We start from the raw sequence: 26026 nt of genomic DNA on the forward strand, positions 1-26026 counted from the left end.
AGCAGGAGAGTGTTCAGTATGTCATCATTAAGAAAAACTAAATTTTACATTTTCTTACATGTTATCAGATTGAAAGTCTTTCTATTCCTATTTTGCTATGAGCTTTGTTCATGAATAGGTGATGAATTTTACCAAATGCTCTTTTTACATATGTATTGATATAATTGTGTTTTTTCTTCTTTATTCTGTTAATATGGCAGATTATCCTGATTGATTTTCAGATGTAAAATCAACTTTACATTCCTGAGATAAATACCTTTTTGTTGTAAAATATTCTTTTCATATATTCCTACTGCTGTTTGGTAATATTTTGCTAAAGATTGGTTTTGTCTATATTCGTAAGGGGTCCTAGCCACCTGTAAATGATTTCTCCACCTCTTCCCCATTTCTTCCTCCTTCTTCCCCTTCTCTTCCTTCTCCTTTGTAATATTGTTATTTGGTTTCAGTGTTATGTTGGCCTCATAAAATAAGCTAGGAATGGAAGAGAATGTGGATAAACAGTAGAGTTTTTCTTTTTTCCTCGATTTTCTGAAAAATTTTGTCTAAAACTGATACCATTTTTTCCTTAAGTGCTTGATATAATTTACCAGCATAGATATGTGGGCAATTATGAATTCAGTTTTTCAGTATGTGTAATTACTTCAGATTTTCCTCTTTCATCTCATGTCATCTTGGTAAGTTAGGTTTTTTTAAGGAATTATATCTTTTATCTACATTGTCAGATTTTACCTATGTTTTTGATAGTATTCTCTCTCTCTTTTTTCATTTCTAGGAAGTTTGTAGTGTTAATCTTGCTTTCATTTCTGGTACTGGCAATTTGTATTTTCCCTTCCTTTGTAAAAAATTAGTCTGCCAGTGGTTTATAATTCTATCAGTCTTTCAAAGAACCAACTTTGTTAATTTTCTCTATTTTTTTCCATGTTTTCTAGTCTATTGATCTATCTTTATTTCTTTTTTCTTGGTATATAATTTGGTCATCGTTTTAATATTATTCGTGCTAATTTAGTTGACGCAAGAAGTTCTATTCTCTTATTAAAATTTCAAGTTTTACACTATGCATTATGGCATAGATTTATTATATGTTACTCCGTCTTTGTTTTTGAGATTATTTGTGGAGGCAATCCTTTCTTAAATAAAATTTTCACCTTATTTGCTGAAGATATTCTTTGACAAAAATATTTTAAAGTAAGTTTAAAAATAATAATTAGTATGAATATTAAAGTGTACATTCACATCAACTTCATTGTCAAAATACTGTTCTTCCTGCCTAATATTCCTTCATGTCACTTAATTAATACCGCTAGATTACTCTTCTTAGAATACTGCCTTTTTATGTTATATCTTGCTTTAGAAACCACCAATAGTTCTTTATTGCCTACAAGATCATAAATTGTCTCCTCTGTCAGTCATTCATCAGGCTTCCTATGTCCACTTCATACATCAATTCTGTTATTTCTGCAGCAAGAACTCTTCATCTCAGTTATACTGCATAGACCATATTAACAAGTGTATTTTTGCCTTTGTTTTTCTTCTAGAAAAAAATAATCTGAAATTGTGAAAGAGCCCAGTTTTTGGCTCTGGTACACAAGGGCGTAGATTTGCTATCTTACTTCCTAGTTTTGTGACAGTGGACTCTGTGAAATGGTGATAATATTTCCATACGGGGTTTTTATAAGGATTAAATGGAACACCCACATACACAGTAATAGTGTAAACAGAACTTGGGAGTTGTTTAACAAACATTAGTTTCCTTTCCTTTCCCCCTTTCAACTAATTAAACCCTGTGCAATTGAAGTTCTTTTTCCCCAATGAACCCTTTTGACTATACTACAATATTTTTTGGGTCCTGTGATACAAGTGATACCAGCTAATTAATTTATTGATAATATACTGATTCTTAATATTATTCCCTATTTATTTACTGTAGCTGTGCTATTCAATCAGGAAAATTAATTTTACAATGTAAAGGATGGATAAAGAAGTGATAGACTTGGATTCTTATTAGTTTCTGTCACTAGCTTATTAAAGGTATCATCCTGGTCTTATATTTCCTTGTTAGGCTTGTATTTTCTCGTCTTTAAAAGGAGAAAACTAGAGATTTTATTTTTTTTAATTTTCTTTTATTATACTCTAAGTTCTAGGGTACATGTGCACAATGTGCAGGTTTGATAGATAAGTATACATGTGCCATGTTGGTTTGGTGCACCCATCAACTCATCATTTACATTAGGTATTTCTCCTAATGCTATCCCTCGCCCTGGTCCCCACCGCCCTGACAGTCCCCGGTGTGTGATGTTCCCCGCCCTGTGTCCAAGTGATTAAACTAGAGATTTTATTGATGTTTCTTCTAATTTTGAAATTCACTGATTCTAAATATTCTTGGAGCACCTCTTTTGTGCTAGATTCTGATGAGAAATACAAAAATGTTCATAAAGACCAAACATGTCTTAGATTGTCATGTGATAGGGAATTGAACTCTGTGCGTAATGACTAAAATGCAGTGCAGTATATGGTAGAAACCATACAGATGTTATAAACAGAGTGCCATAAGCTGCAGTGTAGTTCATCTCATCTTTCCTGGTAGATTTTAAGCATTTCTAAGGTAAGATTTATGTCTCCTACTGCTTAGTGCTTTTGCTTTCCTTTAGAGAGTTAAGCCTAGTGTTGGACTCATGTTGGTTGACTTGATGTGAGTTTCTGAGAAACCTTTTAATGAAAGGTAATAAAAAATGGCATTTAATTTTTCTATTATTCTTTGATTTTTTTTGCTCTTTCATTTATTTATTTATTTGTTTATTTATTTTCTCTCTCTCTCTCTATAGAATGGTCCTAGTGCCAGATCGTGTCATAAAATGTGCATTGACATTCAACGGAGGCAAATCTACACATTGGGGCGTTACTTGGATTCCTCTGTGAGGAACAGCAAATCTCTGAAAAGTGACTTCTATCGTTACGACATTGATACAAACACATGGTTGTTACTAAGTGAGGATACTGCTGCTGATGGAGGGCCGAAATTGGTGTTTGATCATCAGGTTTGATGCACAGTTAAATATATGATGGAATTAATCAGTGCTTAGTGATTCTTGCAATTAGAGTTTGTGTTAGATGTTATGCTGAGTTGTCTAGTAGTGTTTTCCATGACAAATATCTATGACAGTAATAATAATTGTTGTTTCAGTAGGTATAAAGTTATTCTTTAGATTTTTTTCTCTTGTTTGTTGCAGGGTAGAATACGAAGATCTCAGGACATAGATTGTTGATTTATAGAAACTTTAGAGAGCAGATGGAGCAATATTAGGAAAAACAAATTTAGTTTTATAATGCATATGCATAAATCATAACAATAACAACTTACCCTTTTAATTATATTTCTTATTCTACATTCCTGTAAGAAATGGAAAATCACTTTATAATGAACTAGATGAAATCTAGAGCTTTTCTTCCAGTTAGAGGGAAATATATTTTGTTTTGTTTATAGTCACAAAATTGTATAAACCTAGAGAGGAATTTGACATACTAGATTAAACTCAGCACCAATAGAAATTATACAGTAATGTTGTAGACTAGAAGACTGAACATAGCCTCATTGTAAGCCATTTTAATATTAATATACATGTAGCTCTCATTAGCCCCATCATTGTCATTATCATTGTTACCTGTCTTTGAATACTTATTCCATACAAATTCAATGTAGGTCAAAAAAGACAGTAACCATTTTGAATTCCATAAGCAAGTTTTTACCTGGCTGAACCCACGTCCAAAGTTTTTTTTGATGTATTGAGGAGAAAAAGACTTTAAAAATCTATAACTCTGTATTGATATAAATTATCTAGTATTTGGGAAATGAGAGGTGGTGCTAGAATTATGACAAAACTTAGGTGAGACCTAAAATCTTATCTAGGAGTTAGAACCCAGGGTCTTTATTTATCATGTCTTTATAGATTTTTGTTAATTATTTGCTTTTAAACTATCCTATTGCCATATTTCTATTAACATATAATTGTTATAGGAGAATGGTAAGGAGAGGAACAGTGAGTTATGCCTATCAAGTTAAGTGGTAGGTAGAAAATCAAAACCAGTATTCTTCGAAATACTCCCCAGCTTAAATTTGGAACTTCTGTTGGCTCTATTTAACTGAGCTCCACAAAGCTATGCACATCCTGCTAACACCCTCAATGTTCTTCATGTGGAAAATAAGCATGCCAAGAAAAGTTAGGCTGGTTCTGATATTTTAAAAACATCAGCAGATAATATTGTTAGGGAACAATTAATTCTTTTGTTCCCAAATGGTTACATATTTCTTTTACAAAAGATGCTGATGTCTTTTTTTTTTTTTTACAAGTTGAAAAAAGAATAGCTTAGGAGTAGCACATAGAGAGTTCTTGTGTGTGGCCTTTGTTTCTCTTGACTTTTATAAAATAGGATGTTTCTTGAAAGCTGGGTGCTGTTAAATAATGCATGGTTTTCAACTGGTTAGATGGTACAGCAGAACACTGGGGGTGAAGAAACAAGGATTTCAGTACTAATTCAGCCAACAACTAGCCCTGTAAAAGTGAGCAAGTAATCTGTATACTCCTGCATTTGCTATTCAATTTCATACAAATAAAGCTGTAAGTTAGAACTTACACTTGTAGTGTTTATGACACTCCAAGAATAGCTTGTGGTGTTCATGACAATTTAGGATTTAACACTTAACGTTCAAATTTGATAAAAAATAAGAGAAAGCTATACATACAAACTTGCTTAAAAGCTATTTGCCATTTTTAATTTTAACATATTTAAAAAATAAAATTTAAAGACATCTGGATTTCTTAAGAACATAGTGGCAGTTTAGTTCTCAAGCTTTCCTTGATGTTGCTTTGTGTGGTTTTCCAGGAATAATGGTAATCAAGCAAAAAGATTTAAACACGCACACACACACACACACACACACACACACACACACACACACACACTCAGCAAAACCAAGAGCTAGAGTAAACCCACAACTCCCAATGCCTTGTAAGTTTAGTCAGAAACAACTGAAATATTCAGAACTTTTGTTGAAGCCCACAACAGTGTAATAGGGAGACCTGGGAAAGCAAAGGGAGCCTAGCAGTTGTACGTCATAGTGAGAAGTGTCAGGGACAGGGCACATATTGCACGGAGAGCAGCCACTAGAAGAATCAGTGAATTAACATGTGTAAAGTACCCAGAAAGATCCAGAGGTGATACGTGTCAGAAAGCACTATTTTGTAAAAGTGAAGGAAACACACTGGGAATGATGGCTCCTTTTGGAATGGCCAGTAAGAAACTTGGGGAGCTCAAAGCTTGAGATCAGCCCTGTAAGCCGGATGAGATTCATAGAATTAGAGAAGGTATGGCTTCACCAGAAGTGCCATATTTTGAAGGAGCCATTCAATTCAGTAGCAACAGAGGAAGGAGTTCTTGAGCAAGAACATCCACCTTCTATAGAAATCCTCTGTAAAGTTATCTGATCCAGGGAAATTCAACTCAATTACATATGAAAAACTAAAAAGCAATAAATAACAAAGCTTTAGAGAGACATTCTAAAGAAAAACAATAAAAAGAAAAATAACAATAAATGAAAGTTATATCCCAGTATATTACCCCTTTCAGAAATGAAGACTTATCTACAAAGAGCGTAAAGAAGAATAGGTAATGATCATATAGCATAGGAATGAGATAAAACAAAGAGGTAAAAATGATTAACCAGGGAAGGTAGGCAGAGGAGAGCCAACATATATATATATAACTGGAGACTTTAAAGAAGAAAGCCAAAACAATGGAAAAAACAAATATTTATCAATTGAATTCAAGAACATTTTCCTGAAGAAAGATTTTACTCCGCATATCAAATGGGCATACTGTATTCAGAAAAAGTTTACCCAAATACTTAACTCTAAGACGTATATCAATAACATTGACTATAAAAGATAAGAGATCATTTTATATAGCAAGTAGACAAAATGATCAAGTCACCTATAAGAGAACTAAAATGAGACTGGTATCAGATTTCTCTACATCTACTTTCAGTGCCAGGAGATAATAGAGCAACATCTAGAAGACACTCAAGAAAAGACAGTGTGAGCCAAGAATTTTATATCTAGCCAAACTGTCCTTCAAGTGTAGTCACTTCTTGTGGAAATTACTAGAAAATGGAAAGTGAGCTAGCCAAGAAGTAGCAGGAAAAACTTCAGTTGAAGAATTGAAGATCTCAGCTCATTGATATTCTCACTGGGTCATGAGGCATTTTTGGAGGTTTGTAGAAGGGAGGTGGTAGGCTGGGCAACATTGGATACTTAGAAGCCTTTATAGCAATATCTTCAAATTTTGTGAGGAGGAGATTATTTTGAACCCAGCCAAACCCTTACCAATCTTGTATTCCTGTGATGGGTAAAATAAAGTCATTTTCAGGTTCAAAAAATAATTTTTCCCAGGAAAATAAGTGGTTATCCACTATTTTGATTTTAAAAATTAAATATCTAACCCCTGATATAATAAATTAATAGTCTTTAAACTTTTGGCTTTAAAGATTTTTTTAAGTCTTTGATGGAAAAGACATTATCACACTGAGTTTAATAAGTTTACTAGCTTTTCAGAAATTTTTTCGGAGAGTAAAAATGACAAAACAAATCAAAAGAGTGGAAATCAAATATTAAAGGGCTTCTTGGTTTAAACTGGTATGCTAGGAAGAACTACCAAGATAAAGATGTTTATACTTCAGCCCTGCAAACAAATGAGAATAAACCACATCAAAATTAAGCTTGAATATCCTCAAAAAGAAAGAAACTCTCTTTGTAGCCATACAAAGTAGAAAGGTAGGGGGTTGGTAACAAAGATTGGCCATTAGTATGAATCTGTGAGTTAATAAAAAATGGAAATAGACTCATTTAATGTGAGTCCCTAAAGATTTTCAGCATAGTTCCCAGATATTTGGAGTGATTGAGTCTGAAGTACTTCAGAAAGGGAAATGTGACCCAGCTCCAATGGAGCCCTCAACGGAGGCAGTGGATGGGGCCAAACTGAGTTGTTTTCAGCAGTGTGCTGATTTTAACTATATGATCATTTAAAAAATAGGAATACTTCCAGACATCTTTGTTTTTCAGCCATATTTACCAAGATTTCACCCTTGGGGAATAGATTTTCATCTTAATTTATGGAAGTCTTTGAGAAACCTGGGAAATGGCTAATGAGGTAGATATTTTTAGTGGTAGATAAAAATTAGGAGATGTTAGAATCTTTTCTTTTTAATAATAACTGCAGTTTTTTAAAACAACCTTTAAAATCATGAAAATAGCCAGGCACGGTGGCTCATGCCTGTAATCCCAGCACTTTGGGAGGCCGAGGCAGGCGGATCACCTGAGGTTGAGACTTCAAGACCAGCCTGACCAACATGGAGTAACACCATCTCTACTAAAAATACAAAATTATCCTGGCATGGTGCCAATATGCTCGTAATCCCAGCTGCCCGGGAGGCTGAGGCAGGAGAATAGCTTGAACCTGGGAGGCAGAGGTTGCGGTGAGCCAAGCTCATGCTGTTGCACTCTAGCCTGGGCAGCAAGAGCGAAACTCTGTCTAGGAAAAAAAAAAAAATTATGAAAATAGCCTTTTATTTAAAAAAATACATAAATAGCAGAAGTAATCTGGTAGGAGAATTGAACATCAAATGGTTGGGTTTTTTTTAGCAAAACATCTATGTTTTGTGTACACAATTTATTCTTTATATAAATGCCACTTAACGTTCAACAGCTAATTCCCAACTTTGATTTATGTATTATTTGAAACAGAATTTGATTCTTACTGTCTCGTGACAGATGGCTGTTTTCTCACACATTTTTATGAAAAGTTATAATCTTGAATTGAAAGAATGGAAGAATAAAGCTTGACTTTTAAACATGAAGTGTATAGCTTAATTCAAAGAAAATTAAATAGTGCTATGTTAAAAGTAGGCAGAGTTCTTCACACTGTAGAAGTCAGTCTGGAGACTTGATTGTTGTAAATGTCCTTTTGCTTGTTTCTTTTACTGTTTTGTAACATAATTTTAAGGGTTTTATAAAAAGCAGAGAGGTGAATTTAGCTTCACCACTCTTATTTGCATATCTGATCGCTTGGTAAATGGTAGTAATATTAATAGGATGCTTGCCTAGAATGAAAGAAGGGAATTTTTATAAGGAGAGTATGATCACTATTCACCCAGAATATGATAAGTATTCACTCTTACGTATAAATCAACGCCTCATGTATCATTGGTTGATTTTGGTAAAAATTATGCAATTTCAAGAAGGCAGAAAGCTCTTTACTCTCACTGAGAAAAATGGCAACTTGACAAATTATTTAGAAACTTGCATATGATAATCAGGGGTGGTATTTAGTATCATTGGGGACAAAGTTTAGGTTTTTTTTGAGAATGTAAAACTGTACATGTTGGTTTTGTTTTAGCACATACGACAGGAACAAACTAAAACTATTCAATCTGTTGCCTTGTTCTGATAGATGTGTATGGACTCAGAAAAACATATGATCTACACTTTTGGTGGTAGAATTTTGACTTGTAATGGCAGCGTAGATGACAGCAGAGCCAGTGAACCACAATTCAGTGGCTTGTTTGCTTTCAACTGTCAATGTCAAACCTGGAAACTTCTTCGAGAGGACTCCTGTAATGCTGGGCCTGAGGACATCCAGTCTCGAATAGGACACTGCATGCTATTCCACTCAGTAAGAACATTCCGTACATTGCGTAAATGTTATTTTGTCATGTATATCTAGATAGGAAAAGAAATGGTGAAATCTAATTCTTTAGGAAGAGATAAAAACTTTTCCTTAGGAGAGTAAATGATTAGTGTAGCAATGACAGAGAAAGACAAACCTTCTTTAATAGTGAACTGTTTGCTAATTATGAGACTCTTCCCATCAACCTGGTAATTCCTAAATAGTTATTACCTGGCTACCAACCTGGGCAATCTTATGACTAATTTCACTGCTTATGTAGATTTTGTAGCTATGTTCCTTTCGTATGCCTTGCCACTTACATCTCTTAGTAATTAGAAGGACAGTTTTTTACTCTTTTCTTATTTTCCCTTCTGCTATTCTTCATTAAGTACAAAGAATTTAAGATTTGATTTTATAGAATTAGAATTTAAATGTATCAGCAATGGTCAGGCGCAGTGGATCACTTGATTCCAGAAGTTTGAGATGAGCCTAGCCAACATGGCAAAACCCTATCTCTAGTAAAAATACAAAAATTAGCCTGGCGTGGTGACCTGTGCCTGTAGTCCCAGCTACTTGGGAGGCTGAGGTGGGAGAATGGCTTGAACCCAGAAGGCAAAGGCTGCAGCAGTGAGCCAAGATCACTCCAGCCTGGGTGACAGAGCAATATTCTGTCTCTAATAATAATAATAATAATAATAATAATAAATAATGTATCAGCAAAACCAACATACAGACTTTATTTTAACCTTTTCAAATTTTTTAATGAAATCTTGGTGTTCTTTCTGTGAACACAGCTTTAAAACAATGTCATGAAATATTTTAAACATGTTCTTTAACATGTATTTTAAACATATTTTTCTCTCTACAAAGTGGAAAGGATAATACAATACATTTTTACGTGCTCATTGTTTCAACAGTTATCAATAATCTGTTCATTTTTCATACAGCACTTTTATTTTCATTTTCTTGATGTTTCTTTGATTTTTAAGTTTATTCTTAAATTTTATTATGCTGGAGTATTTTTAAAATTTTTATTATTCCTTTTCTACAACATCTTATTGTGGCTGTGCTGTAGTGTTTTAAAGCAGATCCCAGATACTGTATAATTACACTTGTAAATACTACTATAGTGTATAATTCTAACAGATAAGGACTTTTTAAAAACATAATTACGGTTGGGTGTGTTGGTGTACACCTGTAGTCCCAGCTACGCAGGAGGCTGAGAATTTGCTGGAGCCCAGTTCTGGGCCACATTGCACTGTGCTGATCAGTTGTTCATACTAAGTTTGGCATCAGTATGGTTACCTCCCATAAGCGAGGGACCACCAATTTGCTTAAGTAGGGGTGAATTGGCTAGGTCAGAAACAGACTAGGTCAAAACTCCCATGCTGATCGATAGTGGGATCGCGCCTGTGATAGCCACTGTGCTCCAGCCTGCGCAATACAGCAATACTATCTCTTAAAAAAAAAAAAAGAAAAAGGAAACATAATTGCAATATCATTATCAACCAAAATAAAAGCAGTTCTTTAATATCATTTAATATTCTGTGTTCTTTTTTTCTAATATCCTGAAAAATACCTTTACTTAGTTGTTTTGTTTAAGTCAAGATTCAAAAAAGGGTATTTTGCATTTGGTTGTCAGGTCTCTTACATTTTTTAAAAAATTGTAATAGTACTCTTTCCTCCTATTCCCTGTTCCCCCCTACACAGAACACACTAAGTGAGACATTTGTGCTCTAGAATCTCCCACATTTCCAGTTTTGATTTTGATTTTTTCTTCGTAGTGTCATTTAATGTGTTCCTCTTTCATATTTCCTATAAACTGGTCATTGCACTCAGAGGCTTGATTTTAGATTAACTATCTTTTTGGGGGGGCCAGGGAGAATGTGCAAGAATACTTCACAGACACTCTGACTGCAAAATATAAAGAGGCATTTAATAACTGGTTGTCATACTTTTAATGATGTTAATAGGTTTGGGTGTTATTAGCCTGACTGATCAGTTATAAAGTTTTCTTTCAAACTTTTACCTAATGGTTTTTGTAGCCATTCATTACCTAAATTTCGTTAGGATGTATAAGATGGTGATTTTTCTAATGACGTCATTTCCTCCGCATTTGTTAAGTGTGTGATTCTCCTATTACAGGGAAAAAAAAAAAAAATTCCTCTCATTAACTTTTTGGTTACCCTGAAATGTAAAGCATACTGAATAGGCAGTATAAATGTTTCATTGTTTTTCTTTATTGATTTTCATATTAATGAGTTAACTTTGAGGCTCCAAAGTTAAGCAATGATATGTGTACAAAAATTTTATTATGAAGTATTTTACAAATCTGATGTATTTATATTCAATGCTGTCATTCTTCTTCTTTTATTTTGAGACGGAGTTTTGCTTTTGTTGCCCAGGCTGGAGTGCAATGGTGCAATCTTGGCTCACTGCAACCTCTGCCTCCCGATTTCAAGCGATTCTCCTGCTTCAGCCTCCCAGGTAGCTGGGATTACAGGCATGCACCACCACGCTCGGCTAATTTTTTGTATTTAGTAAAGACAGGGTTTCATCATGTTGGCCAGGCTGGTCTCGAACTCCTGACCTCAGGTGATCCACCTGCCTCTGCCTCCTAAAGTGTTGGTATTACAGGCATGAGCCACTGTACCTGGCCACTTTCTTGATGCTCAAATTTTTCTCTTTGGCTAGTAGGAGCACCCCCCCTCCACAACATATTTATGTATCTTTTTTTGTAAGAGAAAAATTAAGTCATGAGTTCATACTGATATGTCTGACTCAAATAAAATATTTTTTATCTTCATGTCTTCTGTTTTGTAACTTTATATCTTTTCTTTTTTTAGAGATAGGGTCTTGCTCTGCCACCCCGACTGGAGTGCAGATCATAGCTCACTACAGCCTTGAATGTCAGGGCTCAAATGATCCTCTCACCTTAGCATCCCAAGTAGCTAAAACTACAGGTCACCACACCTGGGTTTTGAGCAGCAGCAGCAGTAGTAGTAGTAGTAGTAGTAGTGGTAGTAGTATAGTAAAGTAGTATAGTAGTAGTAGTAGTAATAGTAGTGGTATAGTAGTACAGTAGTAGTAGTAGTAGTAGTAGTAGTAGTAGTAGTAGTAGTAGTAGTAGTAGTAGTAGTAGTAGCAGAAGAAGAGGAGGAGGAGACAGGGCCTTGCTGTGTTGCCCAGGCTGGTCTCAAGCAATCCTCCCACCTTGGCCTGCCCAAATGCTAGGACTACAGGTCTGAGCCACCACGCCTGGCCTATTTTTGTGTCTTTTAAGGTTAAAATCCTACTTCATAATATTACTTGCTTTGTCTGTCTATAATAGCTTTCACAGTAAAAAAACTAACAACAGAATCACTGAGTGCTATTTAATGTTGGTTTCTGATTATTTTTCTGTTTAGGATTTAGACTTCTAGGGATGGGTAGTCAAAAAGTATGTATTAAAATCACTAGAAATACTATTTCTCTGTCTGAGTATATCTTTATATACAGATAGGTTTATTTGTTGTTGGATTTTTTTTTTTTTTTTAGTTAATTTTGTCTTCTAATTAAATAAAAGCATATACATGGTTCTAAAGTCAAAACCATATGTTAAGGTATTTTTGGAGAGGTCTTCCTGCTCTGTTCCTGCCACTATAGGTAACTGTCTTTTATTAGGTTTTGGTTTATCCTTCCTTTGTTTTTCAAAAATAGAAGCAATCTCTACTCTCGCTCTCGCTTGCATGCTCTCTCGCTTTTCCCCTCTCTCACTTTCTCTTTCCCTCTCTCCCTCTCTTTTTGTCTCATACACAGATATTCCTTCTTCTCCATTCCTACACAAAGGAAGAAGGAACCTGTATATATCATTCTGCACCTTGCTTTTCTTCTTTAACAGGATGTCCTAGAGATCACCTTTTAGCAATATGTAGAGAGCTTCCTCTTTCCCTTTTATTCCAGCATAGTACTCCACTGGGATCTGTTATAAAATTACTTTTGTAGAGGTTTAAGTTTTTAAAGGATCATTCTGAGTTCTTCATGGAAGTGACAAGTTACTCCTTTCTTCTTTTTTTTCTTCTTTTTCAGAAAAATCGTTGCTTATATGTATTTGGTGGCCAGCGATCAAAGACCTATTTGAATGATTTCTTTAGTTATGATGTGGACTCTGATCATGTAGACATAATATCAGATGGCACCAAGAAAGACTCTGGGATGGGTAAGGGCATTGAGTGATTTCTTCTCTCATGTCTTAACTACTTTAGGTAGAAAACTGCAGTTCATTCTCTTTTCTTTCTAATCATTTTTCACCCTTTCTTTATTTCTTTAATTGAGTAATTCCAAGTAAGAGAAAGAAAATTCTACCAGCTTATTCAATTCTATCTATTTTTAAACATGTGAATTATTATTTCCTTCAAGCAGAAAATATGTGAATTGCTAAATGAATTGTGTGTGTGCTTGTTGGGGGGGTGTTGCAAGAATCAATACCTTAAAAACTTTTTATTTGTGTTTGCTAATTTTTTTCATCTTCTATTTTCACTGTAGTGATCTTTATATTAGGCACTAGCATAGTAGGATGTGTGTCTTAAGGGGGGAACTTCATGGGATTGATAACACCTTGTAAGTTTAAAAGCTCAGCATCTAGGAGGTTATTAGTAATGGAATGGCTGGTTTGCTTAGATTATGCATATTGCCCTGGCATAATTATTAATAGTGCTCCATTCATTTTCAAAAGTGTCCTGTTTTGATCATTTATAGTTACCCTACATAGTAGTTGCTTTGCCTATGATTATTGTAGGTAAAAGAGTGGCTTTGATTAAGGTGCAATGGTTTAAAATGCTAATTTGAACAATAGGGTGAGAAATTAGATCAGCTTGCTTTTCTTTTTAGCTGTTGCTTATAAATTGGTATTTTTATTACTGACTCTTTTGCCAAATGTGGATAAAAGCACCTGTTTCACAGACATTGTTTCTGGATGTTTTATTGATTAATACAAGCTTCCTCTAAAACAAAAATATTTTTTAATTAAAATATTTGTTCACATTTAAGAAGAAAAACTTGTTTTTTTTTTATTATTATTATACTTTAGGTTTTAGGGTACATGTGCACAATGTGCAGGTTTGTTACATATGTATCCATGTGCCATGTTGTTTTGCTGCACCCATTAACTCGTCATTTAGCATTAAGTATATCTCCTAATGCTGTCCCTCCCCCTCTCCCCACTCCACAACAGTCCCCGGAGTGTGATGTTCCCCTTCCTGTGTCCATGAGTTCTCATTGTTCAATTCCCACCCATGAGTGAGAACATGTGGTGTTTGGTTTTTTGTCCTTGCGACAGTTTACTAAGAATGATGTTTTCCAGTTTCATCCATGTCCCTACAAAGGATATGAACTCATCATTTTTTATGGCTGCATGGTATTCCATGGTGTATATGTGCCACATTTTCTTAATCCAGTCTATCGTTGTTGGACATTTGGGTTGGTTCCAATTCTTCGCTATTGTGAATAGTGCCGCAATAAACATACGTGTGCATGTGTCTTTATAGCAGCATGATTTGTAGTCCTTTGGGTATATACCCAGTAATGGGATGGCTGGGTCAAATGGTATTTCTAGTTCTAGATCCCTGAGGAATGGCCACACTGACTTCCACAATGGTTGAACTAGTTTACAGTCCCACCAACAGTGTAAAAGTGTTCCTATTTCTCCACATCCTCTCCAGCACCTGTTGTTTCCTGACTTTTTAATGATGGCCATTCTAACTGGTGTGAGATGGTATCTCACTGTGGTTTTGATTTGCATTTCTCTGATGGCTAGTGATGATGAGCATTTTTTCACGTGTTTTTTGGCTGCATAAATGTCTTCTTTTGAGAAGTGTCTGTTCATGTCCTTCACCCACTTTTTGATGGGGTTGTTTGTTTTTTTCTTGTAAATTTGTTTGAGTTCACTGTAGATTCTGGATATTAGCCCTTCGTCAGATGAGTAGGTTGCAAAAATTTTGTCCCATTCTGTAGGTTGCCTGTTCACTCTGATGGTAGTTTCTTTTGCTGTGCAGAAGCTCTTTAGTTTGATTAGATCCCATTTGTCAATTTTGGCTTTTGTTGCCATTGCTTTTGGTGTTTTAGACATGAAGTCCTTGCCCACGCCTATGTCCTGAATGGTATTGCCTAGGTTTTCTTGTAGGATTTTAATGGTTTTAGGTCTAACATGTAAGTCTTTAATCCATCTTGAATTAATTTTTGTATAAGGTGTAAGGAAGGGATCCAGTTTCAGCTTTCTACATATGGCTAGCCAGTTTTCCCAGCACCATTTATTAAATAGGGAATCCTTTCCCCATTTCTTGTTTTTGTCAGGTTTGTCAAAGATCAGATAGTTGTAGATATGCGGCATCATTTCTGAGGACTCTGTTCTGTTCCATTGATCTATGTCTCTGTTGTGATACCAGTACCATGCTGTTTTGGTTACTGTAGCCTTGTAGTATAGTTTGAAGTCAGGTAGCATGATGCCTCCAGCTTTGTTCTTTTGGCTTAGGATTGACTTGGCGATGCGGGCTCTTTTTTGGTTCCATATGAACTTTAAAGTAGTTTTTTCCAATTCTGTGAAGAAAGTCATTGGTAGCTTGATGGGGATGGCATTGAATCTATAAATTACCTTGGGCAGTATGGCCATTTTCACGATATTGATTCTTCCAACCCATGAGCATGGAATGTTCTTCCATTTGTTTGTATCCTCTTTGATTTCATTGAGCAGTGGTTTGTAGTTCTCCTTGAAGAGGTCCTTCACATCCCTTGTAAGTTGGATTCCTAGGTATTTTATTCTCTTTGAAGCAATTGTGAATGGGAGTTCACTCATGATTTGGCTCTCTGTTTGTCTGTGATTGGTGTACAAGAATGCTTGTGATTTTTGTACATTGATTTTGTATCCTGAGACTTTGCTGAAGTTGCTAATCAGCTTCAGGAGATTTTGGGCTGAGACAGTGGGGTTTTCTAGATATACAATCATGTCATCTGCAAACAGGGACAATTTGACTTCCTCTTTTCCTAATTGAATATCCTTTATTTCCTTCTCCTGCCTGATTGCTCTGGCCAGAACTTCCAGCACTATGTTGAATAGGAGTGGTGAGAGAGGGCATCCCTGTCTTGTGCCAGTTTTCAAAGGGAATGCTTCCAGTTTTTGCCCATTCAGTATGATATTGGCTGTGGGTTTGTCGTAGATAGCTCTTATTATTTTGAGATACGTCCCATCAATACCTAATTTACTGAGAGTTTTTAGCATGAAGCATTGTTGAATTTTGTCAAAGGCCTTTTCTGCATCTATTGAGATAATCATGTGGTTTTTGTCTTCGGTTCTGTTTATATGCTGGATTACATTTATTGATTTGCGTATGTTGAACCAGCCTTGCATCCTAGGGATGAAGCCCACTTGATCAGACCACAGTGCAATCAAACTAGAACTCAGGATTAAGAAACTCACTCAAAACCGCTCAACTACATGGAAACTGAACAACCTGCTCCTGAATGACTATTGGGTACATAATGAAATGAAGGCAGAAATAAAGATGTTCTTTGAAACCAACGAGAACAAAGACACAACATACCAGAATCTCTGGGACACATTCAAAGCAGTGTGTAGAGGGAAATTTGTAGCAGTAAATGCCCACAAGAGAAAGCAGGAAAGATCCAAAATTGAGACCCTAACTTCACAATTAAAAGAACTAGAAAAGCAAGAGCAAACACATTCAAAAGCTAACAGAAGGCTAGAAATAACTAAAATCAGAGCAGAACTGAAGGACATAGAGACATAAAAAACCCTTCAAAAAATTAATGAATCCAGGAGCTGGTTTTTTGAAAAGATCAACAAAATTGATAGACCACTAGCAAGACTAATAAGAAAAGAGAGAAGAATCAAATAGATGCAATAAAAAATGAAAAAGGGGATATCACCACCGATCCCACAGAAATACAATCTACCATCAGAGAATACTACAAACACCTCTATGCAAATAAACTAGAAAATCTAGAAGAAATGGATAAATTCCTCGACAAATACACCCTCCCAAGACTAAACCAGGAAGAAGTTGAATCTCTGAATAGACCAATAACAGGCTCTGAAATTGTGGCAAGAATCAATAGCTTACCAACCAAAAAGAGTCCAGGACCTGATGGATTCACAGCCGAATTCTACCAGAGGTACAAGGAGGAACTGGTACCATTCCTTCTGAAACTATTCCAATCGATAGAAAAAGAGGGAATCCTCCCTAACACATTTTATGAAGCCAGCATCGTCCTGATACCAAAGCCTGGTAGAGACATAACCAAAAAAGAGAATTTCAGACCAATATCCTTGATGAACATTGATGCAAAAATCTTCAATAAAATACTGGCAAACCGAATCCAGCAGCACATCGAAAAACTTGTTTTGAAACAAACAAAAGAACAAAAGATAGGGAAGGCACAGTCATATGTGCCTGTAATTCCAGCTAGTCCAGAGACTGACATGGGAGGATTGCTTGAATCTAGGAGTTTAGGACCAGCCTGAGCAACAAAGCAAGACCCTGTCTCTACAAAAAGGAGGTTTCCAGATAAAAGTAGACTCAATAGATATGTTAGGTATTTGGAAGAAAAATCTGTTGATGAGTATAAATAGCATCTAATGTAAAAAACAAAGGATAGGGACACAACAGGAAAAGCGAAACTTTTTATAAAAAAGAAGACACTATCACAGTAAATTTCTTGGCTTTACGGTGAGCAGCATTTCCCTAATCAAAATGCAGAACTACAGTCAGTTTAACCAAAAATTGGGATGAAATATAGTGGGAAGATAGTGTAAGTGTAGTAAACATCTTCGTCTATTACAACAGGAAATCAGTAGGTAATGTCTAAAATAGCAGCTTAGCATGTGATTTAGAAATACGGACCTAAATAGGTAATAACATTATTTACCCTATCTAAAATTGTCTTATTTACTCATTTATTTACTGTTACCATAGGAGAGTGTAGAGCTATATGATTTAATATTTGACTTTTTTTTGGCTTTTAAGAGTTATTCTAACTTACCATTAAAATAACTAGGAGGGCCAGGTGCGGTGGCTCACGTCTTTAATTCCAGCACTTTGGGAGGCTAAGGTGAGAGGACTGCTTGAGCCCAGGAGTTTGAGACTAGCCTGGGCAGCATAGTTAGCCCTCATCTCTATAAAATAAAAATAAAATAGCAGGAGAGAGGTAATACTCCTTCTACAATCCTAACATGGCTCTCCCTGAAAAAGGTAGTGAAGATGGTAATTGATATGACAATATGTTGAAAATTATGACATGCTGACTCAGTGCTAGACTACAGGCACAGTGGAACAAGGCAAACGCAGTTTCTCAAAGTGCTTATAATCTAGCTAGTAGGTAATAGATTCCAATGGATAATAATTACTACTCTTTATTTAGACCCTACCATATACCAGAATATCTTTAATTGGTAGTGTTATTCTAATATACAAGATGAAAACAGTTACGCAACTAGATAATGATAGAGCTGGGATTTAGAAGTTTGAGTGCAAGGAAGGTGTTTCTGCCATGCTAAACTACTGCCCAATATTAAAAGAAAAAAGTGGCGGCCAGGCGAGGTGGCTTACGCCTATAATCCCAGCACTTTGGGAGGCCAAGACAGGGGGATCACGAGGTCAGGAGATCGAGACCATCCTGGCTAACATGGTGAAACCCCATCTATACTAAAAATACAAAAAAATTAGCCAGGCATGGTGGTGGGCACCTGTAGTCCCAGCTACTCGGGAGGCTGAGGCAGGAGAATGGCGTGAACCTGGGAGGTGGAGCTTGCAGTGAGCCGATATGACGCCACTGCACTCCAGCCTGGGCGACAGAGGGAGACTCCGTCTCAAAAAAAAAAAAAAGTGGCAAAGAGTGATAGTAACAGAGAACTAGTAAAATAAAAATCCACCATGACAAGTAGGCTTTAATGACTGTCATTCAAAACAATTTTTTAATGAGTTAAAATTATGTAATAATATACAGTATCGACAATTATTCTTCAATCATGGTTATGGCTAGCTTTAGAGAAGTGTGGCAATTATTCTTTTTATCCAATTTTGTTGTGGTCATAAAAGTAAAAATATGCTCATTGTAGAGAATTTGAAAAATAAAGAAGATGCAAAAAAGAAAATATATCAAACTGTCCAGAGATAACTTGTTAAAATTTTGATATATTTCTGTCTAGTCTTTTTAAGACTTATTTATTGTATAAAAGTTGATACAAGTTTATATTCTATTTTAAAATTTACATTAAATTGTGGATTTTTTTCCCATTGTGGTTTTATTAATGTGAACTGGAGATATTATTAGAAAAGACAAACGGATTCATTCTTTAATTACTGCTATATTCAATTTTTCTAAAATCAGAATCACCGTTTTTTACTGTGTATGTTCAGTGTGTAATTGGTTTACATAATTGAATTTTCCCACAATGCAAATAAATTCATTAATAATATTTGTTGACCATCTACTAGCATCTAAGTTTGTCCCTCTCCCTTCCTCCTTCCCTCCCCACTTAGTTCATTGTCTTCTATAGGCCCAATATTATTTTAGGCACTTGGGATTCATCTTTGGACCTGGAGGATAAGATCCTTTTCCTTAGAGGACTCACATTCTAGTGGAGAGAGACCTGCAGTTGTGTTCTAAGTACTGTGAATAAAACACACTGGATGCTGTGATAATGAATAACAAGGGAAGTCTCATTTAGACAGAGTAGGTTGGGAAACCATCTTTGAGGAGGTAATCTTTAAGATTTAAGATGAAAAGTAGAGAATTAGGAAGAACCATGTGAAGAACTGAGAGAAGAACAAGTACAGAGTTCCCAAAGCAAGAAGGATCCTGGGGTGTTTGGAAATAGTGGGACTGGTACGTATTGAGGATCGGGAAAGTTGGTATGAAACTAGGTTAGAGGTACAGAGATAAGAGTTGGAGTATTTAGTGCCTTGTTACAAATGCAAGGAGTTTGGATTTTTTTTCTGAATAAAATAGGAGATTATTCAAAGGTTTAATATCAGTGTCTTGATCTAAGTTTTTAAAATGCCACTTCTTTGTCTAGGTGTACATTTTCCAAGTGGTTAATTTTGACAATATTCCTGTGAGTTGCACTGTTCAAAGGCTTGTTTACTAAGGATTTTTATGGCAGGGTTGAGCATCTGGTTAGAATTACTTGGAAAAATTTCCCACCTAAAACTGTTGCAGTTATACTTGGAATTGAGGAACCTCAGTGGCTCTGTTAGCATATTAGAGTGAAATGGAAATTATTCTCTTTTTTTCTGTTTTTTTTTTTTTTTTCCCCTCATCTCTGCCTCTCTCACTTTCTTCCTTTTCCCTCCTTCCCATTCTTTTTCCCATGTCCCTTATACTCCTTCCCCAATTTTCTCTCTCCTAGAGGATTCTAATGTGCGGCTGGGATTGAAAACCACTGTTCTAGCTCTCCGGAGTCTATTTCAGTCTTTAGTTAACTTTAGGCAAGTCACCTAATGTCTCAGCTTTTGCTTCCACATTTGTAAATGACCCAAATTAGATTTTAAGGAAAATAGCATCTCTGTCCATGGCTACTCTAGGAGTAGAGATGGGTTAACCCTCTAGTTTTGGCTGGTGTTACTGTTGGGTGCCTTAATTTTCACAAGAGGATGTTAATACTACCCTCAGGTTCACTAATCTAGCCAGTTAACATCAAGTCATGCCAATTTTGCCTCATCTTCTCTCTGTTCCCATTGCTGCTTCACTATGAACTAGTTTGGGCTAACATCACCTGTTTGGCCTCTGTCTCTAGATTTCCTCTCCCTATGTACCCCTCCCCACAACCCATTCTCCACACTGCAAGCAGGATACAGCTATTCTGTGTTACCAGAAATAATAGAACCATATGCCTTAACATTTATACAGCATATATTTTTTGGTCACCTATTAGGTGCCAGACAATAAGCTACGCACTAGGAATACAACTGCGAATGAGGGCCCTATCTTCATGGAGTTATGGTTGTACACGGAGAGGAAAAATAAAGTGACAACCTTACCTTTAGATTAGTGCTAGTGAAGAAAAGAACATATTTTTAAAAATATAAACCTGGTGGGTTTTCTTCCTCGCTTTAAATCTTTTAATGATTTCTCCCTGCCCTCAGGATTAAGTCTAAACTTAACATAATTCATAGACTCTTTTATGATGTGCCCCAGTTTAGTTCTCACAGTCCTATTCTTGGTATCTGTACTCTTCTTGCCACCAACTGTCTGTTAAAGGACCACCGAATATTAAATCTTTATAGATAGTGTGTTTTAACTTGCCTTTGAGAGTTGCCCATGCTATTCCTCCTACCTGAATCACTTTCCTCTCCCCTCCAAAATCTAGCTAACTTGTACTGCTTACCTCTCAGATCTTAGCTTGTAGATCGTTGTCTCCCAAAATTCTCTAATGCCGTAAGCCCAGGTTAGAAATTTTAAAACATGCCGGGCGTGGTGGCTCATGCCTGTAATCCCAGCACTTTGGGAGGCCGAGGCAGGCGGATCACGAGGTCAGGAGATCGAGACCATCCTGGCTAACACAGTGAAAACCCCGTCTCTACTAAAAATACAAAAAATTAGCCGGGCGAGGTGGCGGGCGCCTGTAGTCCCAGCTACTTGGGAGGCTGAGGCAGGAGAATGGTGTGAACCCCGGGGTGCAGAGTCTGCAGTGAGCCAAGATCGCACCACTGCACTCCAGCCTGGGTGAAAGCACGAGACTCCTTCTCAAAAAAAAAAAAAAAAAGAAATTTAAAAACATGTGGCTGTAGCCATCATTGTTAACACAATTCTAAGTATTCATCTGGCTGTAAAATCTTGACTGTGCTTTTCAAAACCTATACAAGGATCAGCTGAAATATACAGACTTTGTTCATGATTTCTTAAAGAGTATTCAATGGTTTCAGTATTCTACATCTCCTAAAAGTCTTTTACTGAACTAAGTTAGACTGTTTAGAAAACCTCACATCAGAACCATGGTATATTATATTGTCCTCCCATAGAATTACTTTTACCTCACTTTTAAAAAATACAGTTTTTCTCTCTTACTAGATTATTATTGTAAGCCGTGAAAAGTACTTTTAAGAAGGCAGAATACTATTTAAATTCCCACATTTTTAAATATTCTTAGAAAACACCAATTTTATCCATTATGTAGATGCTCTGTAGCTTATTAATCATTCTGTTGTCTGTTAACTGTTGTTCTAAAGATTTTTTACTACAGTTAATTACCGTAATTTGAGATGGACTTAACATATAATTACTGTGTTAATCTGTGATTCAGTAATGTGGCTTATTTGATTAAAATTGTACTTACAGTGTATCAAATGGGATTGTTTGAGCTCATAGAATAAATTTGTTTGAACTATTGAGATCACCGAGATGGTATAGCTAATAGTAAAATTACTGCTGTTTATATAATTCTGTATTGTCAGATACCATAAAATCTTAAATTGTTGCTCTTTATAATTATCTGAATGTACCGTCTTAGATTTAACATCTAAAGATCTGAAGAAACTTTAATGCTTATTTTTAAACTACAGTGTAACAATTTTATGCTCTCCTCAGAAGGAAATTATAATTTAAATCAATGGATTGGCAGCTGCTTTAAGGGATTTATTAGCATTGTGTCTAATACATACATAATTACATCAAAATTCAGCATATCTAAAACTTGAGTTTATTTCTGAGAAACTTTTGGCAGTGAGACTGTGAACACAAGGGGTTTAGCAGATTCCCCATATGTAAGCTCTGTATTTAACACTAATTGAAACTTATGTGTAGAAGATGGTCTGTCACACCACCAGAGTTTTGTAGTTTTCTATAGAAACTCACTCTACTATAGTAAGAGTGCCTTCTCCTGTTCGTGTTCATTCAAGTAAGAAGCATATATTGAACCTTCTTCATTTGCCAAATGCTAAGTCAAGTATTGGTAATACTGAGGTCTTACAACCTGATCCTTGTTCTTTAGTAGTTATGTATTTACTTGTTTTGATCTTTAAATTCGTCCACTCTGTTTCTCCACATCTGCCATTGTTTATTCCATCCTGTTCTAACCATTGTAGCAGATTGGTACAATTGAAAGAATAGCAAATTGAGAATCAGAAGACTTGGTCTCTCTTTGTCTGGGTCTGCCACTCATCCCTCTGTAATTCTAGAAAAATTACATAACTTCTCTGAACCTGATTATTCATCTGAAAATGAGGCGATTGGACCAATTGATCATAAGACCTCATCTAGCTCCAAAATTTTGAAAATTAAATTTCATTCCCTTCTGCTGTTATCAGGCTGTGAAACTAAGATATGAGGGCTATGTGAGTTACGTCTACAGAACTTGATTTATCCATAAATAAATTTTTATGAAAACCTTAAAAGCAAAATCATACTGATTTTCATTTTGGCCCTGGGAATGTGCTTATTGTGCTTACTGACATTTTAAAAAATTAGTATAGTCATAACTCTTTATGTTTCTGAGCCTTTTATACTTTTACCAATTAAATGAGTAAAGCCAAACTAGCAACACAGAGAAGACTTTGAAGCTAATGATTTGCTGTCATTAACATAGATTAGTTACTGAACTAGAAAATGGTAGCGCTTATTTTCAACATAAGTAGGCTTCATTGCTGTCAGTTTAGTATCTTTTGTATTTGGTGTGTCATTATTCAAACAGAGTATCTACTTTTTTCCCTCTCAAAATTATTGGTAATAATAACTTTCCCTAATTTCCCCCTTCCACCCTCCCAGGGATGTTTTTGATAGTTACAAACTTACAAAAGTATTTTATATTTTTAGATATGATATTTAGGTTACTTGATAGTAAATGAGAATTAAAGTTCACATGTAAAAACAAACATGCAAGAACACTAACAACAATTTTGAAAGTTAATGAAGTAGTACTGGCACTACCAGATATTTATAAAGCTACAATTTGGTACAGACTAATGGGATGAAATAGAACAGATAGTATAAAAATGTCCCCAAATACACATGAGAATTTAGTATATGGTAAAGTTGGCATTTCCAGTTGGAGAGGAAGAATAGATTAAACAATATATGACATGGAGAGATTGCTTAAGACTTGGCAGTATTTTAAAAAAAGGAAAATCTGACTCCAGCCTGGGCAACGGCAAGACTCTTTGTCTTTAAATAAGTAAATAAATAAATATGAATGAATGGGAAAATCTGGATCCCTACTTGACTTTTGTACATCAAAGAAAATTCTAGGTGAACTTAAGTTTCATACTTAAGAAATAAAATTATAATTCCAATTGTTTTTAATAATCTAGGATTAGGAGAAGACCTTTCTAAACATGCCACAAACCCAGAAATCATAAAGAAAAGGAATGTTTGATTTTTGCAAAATTAAAAAATATAAAAAAATTGTTAAAATATCAAATAATGACAAGCTAGCAATTAAGACAAAGCTTATTTCCTACAATGAACAAAAGGCTCTTATAAGCCAATAAAAAGTGGATAATACTGTAGTAGAACAGTGACAAATTACATGAATAGATATTTCAAAGAAAAAATAATTCATATTGCCAGTAAATTTACACATGTACAGATGCTCAGCTTTATTCATAACTTTTAAGTGTAAATTAAAAAATCACTCAGTGAATGTTGGTATGGCCATGAGGAAGCAGGTATCTTACATTCTGGTTGAAATGTATTTGGTACAGCCTTTTTTTTTTTTTTTTTAACAGTACTTTATCCTTATCTGTTAAAATACAAAAAATATATTTTTTTGACTAAGCATTTTACCCCAAGAACTTTTCCTACTCATGTACTTTTATAGATCCACAAAAAATAAGCTAAACAGAGATATTTATTGTAGTATTGTATGCAAGGAGAAAAAATCTGAAGACGGATTGACCATCAGCTTATTTGATTTTTATTTATTTGATTGTCCACCAGTAAATAAATTGGTTGATCCATTCAATGAGTTCAGTTTTTTGTAGCCTAATACAGCTGAGATAAGTCAGTAAATATTGTTGAGTGTCAAAAGCTAGTTACAAATTTACAAAAAATAAATGATGAGTGGTAGAAAGATTCAAGTAAAATAATAGAAGTTAGTTCTGAACTGGAGTTGTTGCTAGTGCTTAATAGGGCCCCATCCAACATTTAAAATGTCCCAACTTTCAAAGAGAAGGATGTGACAGACACTGTTGTTTGCTTATCCAAGAGTCATTGGCCCTTTCTTCTGTTAACCAAACCATAATTTTGTTTAATGGCAAGTTTCCTAACCCCAGGGGATGAATGGTGAATCGTGATTAGTCTAAACCAGTCATTATCCTTTGGCAAATTGTTTCACTTTACCTTCCTCCCATGTGACACAGTTCTGGCCAGTGAGACATAAAGTCTACTGGAGGACATTTGACAAAAATGTCTTCCCTGATGACAATAGAGAGATGCTGAAAGAATTCTTTGCCTCCCTGCTTTGGGTGCTCTATATAAGGATGTGATGCTTTGAGTTGGTATTGGCAAGTTTCAAAAATGAGAAGGTAGCCAAGAAAATTGCAGAAAGTTAACGTAGCACCATGATTTGGTTGAACTCTGAAACAATCTTGGAGATGTCTACTTGCAAAATTTTGTTACATGAGCTAATTAATCTACTGTTAGTTAGGTTTTCTATTACTTGGAGCTGAAAATATCCTAACAAATAGTGAATTCGTGGAAAACTGTTTTTTATTAGATTCTGTATTTCTGTGACAGCTCTGAAACTGTTCTTTTCCTTTGTCTTAGCTAATCAGTAATGACTATGTGTGTTGGACCATGAAGCAAAAATAGACTTGAGATTAATTCATAAGGTAATGCAATAACATATCTTCCTCAGGAATTCAAAGGACTTCGAAAATATTTGTTAACTTTTTTTTATCCCCCCTCCCACAGGGTTTCTTTATGTTAAATATTCTGACAATCTCTCCCATTTGCTTAGAGGATAAACCAAGGAAGGAAGAGAAAAGATGTGATTCAGACATATAGATAAAATTTTTTTACTTCCCCTTTAGCTGTTCTATTTTGAGTTTTAAAGATGTTAAAGAAGAAATTGAGTTGAAGGATTATCATTGTAACTTCCTAAAACAATTCTAAAAATAACGAGTTGGCAGTGATAATTGTTGTATCATTCTTATTTTCTGTTTTTTCAGATAAATGTTCTTTCAAAATATGTTAATGATTAACGTTTACTGATCTGCTTGACAATTTTTCTTTGTGAGTCAGTTTCTAAACTGGTTAAGGTTAAAGAATGGTTAAGGTCCTGGCATTTAGTTGAGCTTTTTAGCAGTTGAATCTTAAAGTTTTT

The 26026-nt window shown here is 35.2% G+C and overlaps 1 protein-coding gene across 7 annotated transcripts in view; it reads left to right on the top strand.

Annotated features, from left to right (window-relative positions):
* The window catches only part of MKLN1 (muskelin 1), a 417262-nt gene that overhangs the window by 349587 nt on the left and 41649 nt on the right, over nt 1-26026 (top strand). For all 7 annotated transcript variants that reach the window (XM_032761758.2, XM_032761762.2, XM_032761757.2 and 4 more), the window contains 3 exons: nt 2823-3035; nt 8500-8721; nt 12784-12913. In XM_032761758.2, the coding sequence (XP_032617649.1) occupies nt 2823-3035; nt 8500-8721; nt 12784-12913 (565 nt within the window). The remainder of the gene's footprint in view (nt 1-2822; nt 3036-8499; nt 8722-12783; nt 12914-26026) is intronic.

This window comes from Hylobates moloch, unplaced genomic scaffold (assembly GCF_009828535.3).
Source record: "Hylobates moloch isolate HMO894 unplaced genomic scaffold, HMol_V3 SCAFFOLD_1, whole genome shotgun sequence".
NCBI classification, from domain to species: domain Eukaryota; kingdom Metazoa; phylum Chordata; class Mammalia; order Primates; family Hylobatidae; genus Hylobates; species Hylobates moloch.